Below are 12,246 nucleotides of genomic sequence, written 5' to 3' on the forward strand. Positions count from 1 at the left end.
GTATTTTTCAGTAAATCCTGTAGTAGTTTTAAATGTTGATTTGGAAAAGATACTTTCTTATTATAAATCAAGGCATGTTTGATCATATATTTTCCTTGCTTTAAAGGTGTGACAAGTCAGTCTAATTGCTTCAGGTAGTTTCTCTTGTCAGTAGAGACAACCACTCATGATTGACATCAGCTTTCACAGAAAATGTGATTTGTGTATGTAGAGAGAGAGAAAAAAGAAATAATAGGATTTTCCAGAGAATAATTATGTGATGTTGGTAAAGAAAAGGGTATCCCCACAAAGACACCAAAATTCAGAGAGAGTCCAGACTGAGACCCAAGACTTTGTAATGCCCCATGCATTATTTAAAAAGTTGCAAAAAAAGGCATAGGTCACCCTTTAGATATAGATTTAGATTTAGATATAACACATGGAGAAGTCTGTGAGATCTACTGTAGAATCATTGAAGGAAATTATTTCGGTTTAGTACTCAAACATATGTAAAGATTAAAATTTTTTATATTTGTTTGCATTACAAATTAATGATGACAAAACACTTGTTTGTGTGAAGAAGAGAAATGACAGAAGTATGGAGAAAAAAATATTGAATAATTCTATGTGGTTGTGTTAATAGTATGTTTAACAATCCTACTTACCATATTTTAGGAATGGACTTTTCTGGATTAATTTTTCTGTGAAAATGTATTTTCTTCTTTGAACAGTTTTGTCTATAGGTGCAAATTATAAATGAAGGGTATTCAGAATTAAAAATACATATTTTTGTTAGCATCCTTCCAATGACCTGGAGGATTTAGAGTATTTTTAATAACATTTCAGTTCATGCCTGCTATAGTAAATGTAGAAAATCTATAGTTTCCATATTTAGTTAATGTATAAATTACTGTGCAGGCAAAGAGAGACTAAGTCATTACACAGTTTGGGTTTTTTTTTTTTTAGAATCTATTAGTCCTGTTCCTAATTGCACTGCTCATTTGAAAGCATAAAGGCTTATGATAGTGAGTAAATTATTGAGATGTAGCGCTGTTAAACCCATTAATTTTATCTAGAGTTTAAGATGTATATATTATTCTTGGTAATGTAGCAGCCTGAAGTATTTGTAGTGTATTCTTGGACTCGTAAGGGTCTGATTTTTTTAAGACTCATTCATTTTGATGGTCAGTTGCTCTGTAAATTTCCCTAAAACAGGATCTCTGAAATTTTAACCAACCAGCCATCATTGGTTTTGCAGAGCCAAATGACTTTTGTGGTGATATTTTCTTTGGAGAGCTCAGCAGACAGACCTTTAATCTAATATAAAATATTAGTGCATCCAAAGTATTTTGACTTTTATAAAATATGATCCCAGACAGTCTGGCTTGGAATCAGATACAGCAGATGGGATTTTGTCTCTGTACTAAAGAAGATTCTTTCTTTCCCAGTTGTGGTATAAAAGGTGAAAAGCTGCAGTAGAGCTGTATTTTGTCGATAAATTTACCAACAGACAGCAGAAAGTATCTGCACCAGTTTGGTTTTAAGACTTGAATTCAGTAGGGCTTCTCTGTATGAGTAAAGTTTCATGCATGGGTAAGTTTTTATAGGATTAGGGCCTCGTTGCCTTCTCAGACGTCTTGGGTGACTTTTTAATAATCTTTTCAAAACATTAGCAAAGTGAGGAACTCTGGTAAGGTCTAATTTTGGTCTCTCTTGCCTGTTAACGAGACAGACTCCTGACCAACAGCCTCCAGTCTTTTTGTCTGTATCTTTCAAAAACCTTTGYGGCAGTGATTCATATTAGCTACAAGGACACCCACTTATGAGTCAGAACCAGCTAGAGAATATCCCRCTACTAGGGCTGGCACACAAGTTTCGTGTGTTGTCACTAGGAACTTAATGAACCAGGAATCTGTTCACTTCTCCCCAAGCGAAAGAATGAAGGGTGACTTTGAGTAAATGGTTATAGATGGTTTAAAAGAAAACAGTCAATTCCAGAAGGTTGAAAACAGTACAGAAGCAGAAGATAAAAGATTATTTAATTGTATAATTAATTGTATACATGAAATATAATAAAAATATAAAAATATTTGTATATATTTTAAAAAAGGAAGATCTGTCTTGTTGCTTTGATGCAGTGGGAAGTGACTGAACAGTGCACATGCAACATGTCTTTTCAGTGTTTCTAATTACTCCCTCACACCTCTTTCCCAATCAATGTGAGACCGTCATTGGTTCAACTTCTCATTTGCACTTTTGCAGGTGAAAAGCAAAGATTTGGCTATGAACGGTYAGGATTCGATGCAGAGGAGTCCGATGGTCCAGATGAGGATGAAAATGACAATGAAGATGATGATGAAGACAGCCAAGCTGAGTCAGTCCTATCTACAACGCCCTCGGTTACAGCCAGCCCCCAGCATCACCCATCTAGACACAGCCTGCAGGATGCCACAAGCGCTGATGAAGATATCAGACTTCCGGACTGTTTTGCTGGGGTTCACACAGACTCTATGGATGGTCTGCCAAAAGCACTGCTAACAAAGATGACTGTCCTCAGCACAGTACAGTCCGTTAGCAGGAACTCCAGGTCCCCAGTAGAATTTGCCCATCAGGAAGCACACGACGATAAAGTGCAGGAGAGAGGAGCAGGTCCCAGGAGTGCTAGTGCTACCCTTCCAGAAGTTGCTGCTAGATCTCCAGGTCGTCAGATGTCGGTGGACTATCCAGATCCAGAAGCAGCCTTGGGGCATTCGTTGATATCAACTACGGTTCTTACAAAGGTAGGATTCTGGTGGAGAGAGGGAGATTTAAAATCCTTCTTTTAAAGATTATTTTGAAAATTTTGGAAGATCAAAATGTTTGTCTTTCCCTTAATTCTTAGAGTTGTTGGCTGATGCATCTTTAAAAGACTTCAAAGTAATTGAAGCACAAATGTGTAGGACTGCAGAAACAACTGCACTGTAGAAGCACTGCTTTTAAAATAGTGTGATTTTTATTGCATTTTCCCTGAAAGGATTAATTGTAATATGGTCATTTCAGTTAAAATTTGGAGCTGSTAGACTGTATTACAAAAAAGAAGGGCTATAACAGATTTGTAGAATGAACATATGGTGGTGGTTAGGAAGTTTTCAGTGGAAAGTGATAGAAGTCTTTTCACTCTGAAATACGGAGATAGAATCATTGGTAACTCCCAAAGGAAATTAATCTAGTCCCAAAGGTTTTTGCCTTATCACTGTAAAAAAAATTGTGCAATTGCTTATCTCTCCTCTGAATATGTTTAATAGTGGAATTAGAAAGAGTACCATATGTTCAAGGAAACTGGGAAATTGCCCTTGCACAATAACAAAAGGAGAGACAAGCACAGAACTGAGACCTGAGTTCCCAGTGCTCTCAGTTTTTCTCCAAACTGAAATAATATTTTAACAGGAAAAGGATCAGTTTTGCCCATGCTCATTCTAAACATATGGCTCTTTAGAGCATGCAGAAAGGTYAGGTCAGTCTATGTACAAGAGTGCAGGAATATTCAGTAATTTTTGCAACTACTGTCTATAAAACTCTGCTGAGGAAATCGCAGAGGGGAACTGGCAGGTGATCAACATTTTACAATTTGGCTATATTTTAATGGACTTTAATGGGGACAGTGCAACTCACATACCTCATTGACCCTAATGGTACTCTTAAAGGTTTTGAATTCTTGTTGTAAACCATGAACGCATTAGAGCTTTCCAGAGTAATGCTCAGAAAAATGTGATGTAAAATGTTCAATAGTGTAAATAAAGGAGCGATTACTGCCTTCTCAGTGATGAATGCAATATTTACAAATATTATATGGGTGCAGTTACAGAAAAATAAGCAGCAGGAAATTTTCAAAAGCATAAAGAGTAAGTAAAAATTTCATTATAGTTTAAGTACTTATTGGCTTGTTTTTTCTTTGAAATCTGTACTGTTGTGTTTATTTTTACAAATTTAAGGTAATGGAGTGTCAACAAGGAGAAACGGGAAAAATTATTGTCATATTTCATTGTCTGGCAAATGTTAATGCCTACTAATAAGGTCTCTGAGTCCTCCATGTGGGAAACATAAATTCAATCAATTTTGTGGTATGACAGGGAATAAAATGTAGCAGTCTCAAACCACTGTAGACACCTGCCACAAAAGGTAGGATCATAATATTTGGGTTTTGTCCTTCCTTTGTTGCCAATAGATACCAAAAAAAAAAAAAAAAGGCTGAATTTACTCCTTCATCAAATAGAGCCACTAAAGACTCAAGAAAATATTCACACAATTAATAATGTTAAATGGTCTCTATTAATATAGCTCTAATAATTCTCCACATTAATGTAAAAAAGGCATATAAGTAATACAAGGTTGTAGTTACTTACTAGACCTCCTCATTTCCCAGATCGAAAAGAGGTAGAAGTTGTGGGTGTGATGTCTACAATCTGTTTTCATTGTGAATATTTGTGGATCCAACTTCTAGCCATCGAAACAAGGGCTAGAAGTTTCAGGGAACCTGTATGTTCCTTCAGGAGCATCCATACCAGTTCATCGGGAGATCTTGCAAGATGTCAGACTATCTAACTCTGAAAAAGATTTTGACTTCCTTCTGTCACCTAGCTTCCCATTTAGACTGGATGATACTGAGTAGTCCTTAAATTATTTTCTTCTGTTACCAATACATTTCCCACTAGTGCTTTTCAAAAGCATTTTTATTAGCACTTTATTTTTGTGCCTGATCTAGAGATTTCTCAAGAGTTTAGTCAAGGCCATAGAATTACAGCTTAGGACTATATAAGTAAAGTCACACCACTTTTTATGTATTATGAATATGCTTAAAACTAAAAAGAGATGACACTCAGAGTAGTTCATCTGTAACATGTCAAAACAGATAGGCCTGAGAGATTGTAATTGCAATTTAAGACTTCTTGTAGGTGTTGTTAGCAAAGGAGCTGTGACAGCCTAGGTCATTAACATACCATATGAGAAGGAAAGGGGGCAAATTAATGCAATTATTAGTCTAGGTTTGTGCACCAAGTCAAGGCAAGCTGAGGCAAGATTAAAATGTAGGTCCCACATCTCACTCCAATATCCATCCATCACTTCAGCCTCCAAGGGCTCTACAGTTGTCATCCTTCTCTCTTCATTTCTTCTCATCCATTCTCCAGATTAGAATTATATATGGGCAGATGTGTTGTGATGTTATCTCTGCCTTCCACAGGCTGCAGTGCTACTACTGCAGCTGAATAGATGCCTCCAGTGAAGGAACCTCGTACATCAAAAATGCCAGCTTATTTAACCTTCTTGCCTGAGATGACTTCCACAATCCGCAGTTCTCCAAAACCTTTTTCCTCCTTAAAAAATGTGTATGAAGAGTATTCAGCAATGTTTTTGAGTACTAGTGTTCAAGAGAAAGTAGCTAAGATAATTATGAGAGGAAAATTCAATTAGTGGGTGAGGAAGGAGTTGGAAAAAGAAAGGAAGGAAATTAGTTCATTGTTCAAGCTGGGCAGTATATACTGTGAACCAGTTTGTTGTTGTTTTCTAAAGGGGAGGGTGAGAGGTTGGGAAGCATTCCAAGCTACCTTGTATTTTCATTTAATTTAATGACAGCAGTAGCCATCATTTTTATATGTCTCTCTTGTTCTCTGCCAGAGCACACCCTCTGTCAGCTCTCCCTCATCACCGGTGGACCAGAGCATGCAGACAACAGGGTCGTCACCCTATGCTGAAACTCAAGAAGAGAAGCTGCCCGGGTGCCCACAGCATGCCTCAGAATTGAGAGCTCCTCAGACTCATCTCTTCAGCCACCTTCCCCTGCATTCACAGCAGCAGGCCAAGACACCTTATGGCATGGTACCGGTAGGGGGAATTCAGGTGGTTCCTGCTGGCCTGGCCACATACTCCACATTCGTACCAATTCAAGCGGGGCCAGTGCAACTCGCTATCCCTGCTGTTAGTGTGATTCATAGAACTACAAGTGCTCTCAGCGACACAGGTTGTGTGGTCTCTGGCACTGCAAATCCAATAGGAGTTGCTGAAGTAAACAGCGTTGTGCCATGTATTCCCATAGGTCAGATTAACGTGCCAGGCATCCAGAGTCTCAGCACACCAAGCTTACAGCCTCTTCCACCATTAGGCATGGAGACAGTGAATATCTTAGGCCTGACAAACACAAACATAGCCCCACAGATACGCCCTTCAGGAATTACTCTAAATGCCGTGGGCCTACAAGTTTTGACTGCCAGTGCTCCTCCACAGAGCAATCCTAGCCCTCAGACGCACATTCCAGGTTTGCAAATACTGAACATAGCATTGCCTACTTTAATGCCTTCCGTCAGCCCAGTAAGTGTTGATGGACAAGGAGCTTCTGAAACACCAGCTTCAAATAACAAAGCCTGTGACATTCAACAAGAGCTGCCTCCCGTGAACTTCCCTGCAGCCGACATCAGTCAGGTCGCCAGGGCTGCTTCTCCTCAGGTGGCACCCAGTGTCCAGCGGTACAATGTAAAAAGCCTTTCAGAACCTGCCCCTCTGAATGACTATGAAAGACCTGATGGCCCAGGGAAAGCAGACATGGAAAAGACTGACCTTGCAAATCACATAAAGCCAAAGTGTGATGTCTCTTCTGTTCAGGTCAAAAGGGCTTCCACAGCAGAGCCCCGCTTAAAGGTGAATTCTGACGTTCTAACCAAGTCCACAGTCCATCAAACTGTCTCACCAGATAGACAGGTACACAGGCCAACAGGATTGCCCCGAAGGCAAAATATGGTGCAGTTTAGTGATGGCAGCAGTGACGATGAGGATAGACTTATAATAGCAACCTAGTTTTTGTTTTTCATTGTGTTTATTTTTTTATAACACTTACAGGTTTCTTTGCAAACCTTCCTTTCCTTAAAGCACATTTTTCTGACACAAACCCATTACTAATCTTTGTGCAATCATGAACTTTTGACCAATAATTGTTGTTTCTTGTCAGCTCCAGCCATTTTTGTACATGTTGTATAGACGATTGTGCCTTTTTGGAGTTTTATGTTTAGAAACCTGTACAGATTGTTGAATATATATATATAAAATATATATATATAAAATATGTATATTAAAACCAGGTAGTTGCTTGTGTTTAGTAAGTAAACATCTTATGTCAGATAAATAAAGGATTAAATTATATGTTGCACTGTTAAATGTAAATTTTTATGGCTGTGGGACAAAGTTTCTGTGTACAGATCTAGTATGTAAAACTCCATATTTATTGTATCCATATTAGTCTTGGAAAAGGGTCTGTCCATCTTTCTTGTGTAAGACGGTAGCTTTACACTTAAAAGAGAAATACAGTATCTGTGTTTATGGAATATTACAGTAAAATTTTGTTTACTGACTTTACCATTGCTTATGTTGTGCCTTCTTGATACAGCCTAGTAGTTGGAGAGGTGCTTGACTCATTCATTTTAGTGCTGTTCCAGTTGCTTTCAAATTGAAAGGATTTGGTGATGGTGTATGCCCACATGATTTCACCTACCATGAGTGAACTACTCTTCAGGCTCACTTGGAGCAAACCCTTCCATTTCAAAACATCCAATGATGATGAAGTGGAGAGGGAATCCTTCAACTTTTGGTATAGTGAGCATCCATCAGCCCAATTTTTTCCACTTTGTAACTAAAACTTGAAAACTTCCCTAAGAGAAAATGGCAAAAGRGTCAAGATGAAATATTTTTTATTTGTAATCTTGAACTATAAAGCCACTTTTTGAAATTAAAATATTGTTGAGCAAGAAAGGAATAACTSTTTGTGTGTTCTTAATTGCAAGATCTGCCATACAGTTGGTAAAAATGCCACTGCAGCAATGAGGGTTTGGCATTACCAATTACCAGCAGCCTCTGATGAAACTTCATTTCAGGAAATTTTTATTTACAGCTAGACAAACCAAATTTCTCTCTAAATATGTATTTGTCTTACTCATTCAGAAAAAAAGAGAATAGAAGTTTTACATGTACAGTGAACGTGCCCTTATTTCAACAACTCATCATTATGGTCATACAAGACATGGAAGGATACCAGAAAAATGAAATTGAATAAAAATGTGTTTATACACAGTGAAAGCAATTTAAAGTTACCAAGAAATCTCTGATGTGTTCAACTACTTCAAGAGTTAGTACTCTCCCATGATATAGGGCTGTGCATTCCTGAAAGCTTTGAATTGACCCAGGGTTTGTGCTGTAATTTTTCAATAAAGTTGTTTTTTTCTCCTATGCCCCTATATCACATTATTACAGTAAGTTTATAAAACAATTTTAACAACCAAATTCCAGTAGAAAACTAGAAGATGTAAATTAAAAGAATGATCACCTTTATGGAAATAATAAAGATGAGTGCATATAAAATAGCTGAAGGAAAAGGATGGGAAGAAAGTCTTGAAAAAATTATCAGTAAAACTGAATGTGAGCTGGGCTGCATTGTTCACAGATTAACTCCTGTAACTAGCTCAGAGAAGTAATTCATACTTTGTATTGCTCATATTCAAGAACAGCAATATCCTAGATCCATTTTTAATTTTACTTCTGCTTTTGTACTATACTCACATTGTACTCATTGCATTATTCCATTACGGTGTGTTGCAAAACTGTAGGCGATGTTGAGTGAGCTTTATTAACTTTCAGAAAGAGCACTTCAGTACCAAAAAATCATTTATATTACTATGATTATCAGCCAATTGTACTAATCCAGCAATTAGAAGCACACATACTAGAAAGGAGAAATTACTCTCAATTCAGACGTGAACGTTCGTATAATTCCGTATTGTGTAGCACCTCGTTGAGGGTCTGAACACATGAACTACTAAGCACTCTCAGCTCACACTGAAGTTAATGAGAGTTAAGAGTACTCAGACCCCACAGTGTCGGACTCAGATTTGTGAGTGTCTTACGTACAACCACTGTGTATGTAAAATGTCACTGTGCATTTGTATGTTCTTTTTATGAAAATGTAGTGATGTCAATGTGTCTTATATCATTATCATTTATACTGAATATGTGAAATTACCTGAACCAGCTGAAGTTACAAAAGCACTGCTGCATTACATGTGCTTCGAGAGCCTGAAACTGACCTTTGCTAGTGGAATCAGGTGAAGCTTTATAGTCGAATTTAATGAGCACAAGAAACTTTGCCTTAGTTTTAGGTTCCGTAAAATGGATGCATGCAAACAAACTAGAACTGTGCTAATGAATTTGAGCATATTTGTCTACAGCTTGACCAAAAACAATGTCTGAATCAGAAAGATTTACAGCAAAGTGAAACTACCTCCAAAATTTTGAATGCTATCACAAGTATTACTATTTCTCTGAATTTAATAAGCAGTGAGTAAGAAATTGCTGTTCCACACACCCTAAAGTCCTGATTTTACTAACCATTTAGAAACTCCAGAGATTTGCTGTATACACGTCTTAAATATTTACTTGACTAGCAGTGTGCGTGTGCTCACATTCTAAGGATTAATTCCAGGGAATACTGCACTAGTATAGTAGCATAGAAAAAGTCACTAATTTAACACAATGTTCAACCTGGTGAATCAGACTATCGACATGTGCCTCTTTTCTATTTTAGGTGCTTTGAAGACACCAAGGTCAAGAGATGGAACAGAGGTATCTTGAAGAAGAATGACAAATCAACAGATGTGTCATAAAGAGAGATGATAAGACATGCGTGTCACTTGGTAAGTTAATAGCAATAAAATAGAGGGAAAGGACAAAGGAATGGGTCAATCAGTAGTATTGATAGTGAGCAATCACCACACATAACCAGACAATGCAGGTGAGCATGTTTGAAGAAGGAACTCCACTAATAATGAAAAGATTAGTGGGTAGTTACAGTTATATCTAACCTTGTTTGAATGGAGCAGGAGGAAATCGCTCTTTTCTAGAAGATGGGTATTTGTCATCCCAAACATTATATTGTTTCCCTTCCCTCTCATGTGTTTTAGAATAGATGCTCCTTGAGGTGCCTCTACAACATTGTGTAACAGTAAAAAAAATAATAGGAGCATGATCAGACCTGAGAGGTTAAAATCCTTTCCTCTCCTTTGTTACTTATCTATCAGTTTCACTTTAATCAGGCACATAACCAACATTTTTATATCAGCATACACAGGTGTCCTGTGTTGGTGCAAGCATGTGATCACTGTGTTAGCAATTATGTTTTAATTCTCAATTGTTCTCTTTTCATTTTGAATTGTGTTCTGTCTTCATTCGCTTGTTTGGAGTCATAAACGATGGGAAAATTGCATTCCCCTTGCTATAGGTATCCTTCTGTTCAAGTCAGTAGCAAGTATTTCAGAGCTATGCCAGCACAGGATTAGGCTGCTCTTCAGATGGTGTAAATTGTCACAGCTGAATTGGAGTAAATAGCACTGGGGCTATTTATTCAAGGATCAACCTTTAACGACTCTGTCAGACACCCTTTGGCAAATCCAGCCCAGCTGTTTCAAAGATTAAAAGGCCAGGGCAAGTGTTGCTCCTCTGTGCCTCAGCTGCAACCAGCCAAAGTCTGACAGATTTGCACAACCTGTCCTCATCAGGAGGATACAAGCAGGCACTAGCTAAAGGCTGGACACAAATGCCCATCAGACAGCTGCAGTAAGGACATGGTGTGGTCAACTTCTGAGAGACCCATGCAGATACTCACCTGTTATGTTCCAAAAACCCTGACTACAGAAAGAATAGATCAGTAGCCTGTAGGCCTCCTCTTTCAACACGGACCTCAGTTTCTCATGGCARTGTGTGATGTTTGTCAGTAACATTTGGGTGTCTGATTTCGAAACTCCTGCTGTTCAGCAACAGTATTGATTTGAAAATGTGGACTCTAATTAAAAAATGTGTCTGCATTCCCTGTTTGGGCTTAGATATGTTGCAGCATGATCTACCTGTTGCTCTTTAGGACAAGACCCTTGAGAGACAGCCACTTTTGCTGTAACTGGCCTTGGATCCTCTTGTTCTGTAGCACTTGGTCACCAAATGCAACTGCCAGCCTCTGGGCCATAGCTGAAATACAAAAAAACTTGCTAGGTCCAAGCAGGGATGATCTGTCCTGCATTGATGACTGCTGCAGTTTACACTTTACACCTTGCAGCTCTCAAGTAACTTGCTGTGGCTTTCAGGATGTCAGTTATGCTCTGAGGCTACAGCAGCACACAGGTGGTCCTTATCAGCCAGTCCACTGTCAGAAATCGTTTGCATACAAACAAATTCAAATGCATGTCCCATGCTTTCATCTCAGACAATAAGAACTGAACACAGCCTGGATCAACCTAAAACCAAAGATATACCGTGAAACAAAAATATACCATGCCTTACACTTAGCAAAACATTCTGTATTGGTTCTGAATAAGCTGATTTATCTCACCTTGACTTTACTGACATGTATGTTAAGCAGAATATAAAATGAATCTGTCACTATAGTGCTTATCACAGAAGTCCTCATTTTCACAAGACAATGCTCACTAAGTGTTTTTTAAACACTTCACTTTAAACTTGCAAATCACCTTTCAAACGCATGTTTAATATGAACAGTTTTGTCAAAACAGAATAAAAGATAATCAGTTTTAACATAACTGACTCACCAAAAAACAGTGAAACCAAGCAATCTACCTTTAAGAGTATTTGCTCAAGATAGTCTTCAGCTGATTTATCTGAAAGGCCATTGGTTCTGTTGCTTTTGAAAGATCTTCTGAGACCAGTTACATTTCTTATAATAGGGAATCCTTACTTTGCTTTCATGATTTATAATATGGGCAAGAGGTGTCATCCATCTTGACTGACTGTTGTGGTCAGTCTCTTTTTGTGTACGTTAAATTATGAATGTCTTAGAAACCACGTGGCTAGAATTGTCTTTCTGTGTCTTAAGGGATTTGCCCTTGCCTAAAAGGCTTCTCAGTACCCACCAATGGTCATTTTTAATGATCTACCAAATACCAGAGGCTAATGACTTAGATCACAGAAACTATTTATGGCTTATACCTTTGAGGGTGAGACTATTGTCATAGGCCTAGATATTGGATTGGAACAATTCTGTTGTTGGCTTAGGATAAAAACAAGCTATGTTAAAATACTTCAGATTGATTATTAGATAATTTTATAGTGGAATGTCTGTGGGTGGATGGGCAAACAGCAATAAGGATGTAACAGCATGTAGTTATTTGATTTGATGTTCATGCTGTGTTCCAAAAATGTTGAATCAAGAAAAACCTTATGACAAAAATGTTACTGGTGTTATGTCCC

At 37.9% G+C, this 12,246-nt stretch overlaps 1 protein-coding gene across 11 annotated transcripts in view; it reads left to right on the forward strand.

Moving 5' to 3' along the window:
- The window catches only part of HIVEP1 (human immunodeficiency virus type I enhancer binding protein 1), a 150,805-nt gene that overhangs the window by 119,052 nt on the left and 19,507 nt on the right, over positions 1-12,246 (forward strand). For 8 of the 11 annotated variants that reach the window (XM_026064245.1, XM_026064252.1, XM_026064251.1 and 5 more), the window contains 2 exons: positions 2,242-2,759; positions 5,632-7,359. In XM_026064245.1, coding sequence (XP_025920030.1) covers positions 2,242-2,759; positions 5,632-6,804 — 1,691 coding nt within the window. In that variant the 3' untranslated portion in view covers positions 6,805-7,359. Of the gene's footprint in view, positions 1-2,241; positions 2,760-5,631; positions 7,360-9,577; positions 9,687-12,246 lie in introns of those variants that run through there. The other 3 variants (XM_026064254.1, XM_026064253.1, XM_026064255.1) reach the window with 1 other exon arrangement.

Source organism: Apteryx rowi, unplaced genomic scaffold (assembly GCF_003343035.1).
Source record: "Apteryx rowi isolate R43461 unplaced genomic scaffold, aptRow1 scaffold_212, whole genome shotgun sequence".
In the NCBI taxonomy this organism is placed as follows: Eukaryota; Metazoa; Chordata; class Aves; order Apterygiformes; family Apterygidae; genus Apteryx; species Apteryx rowi.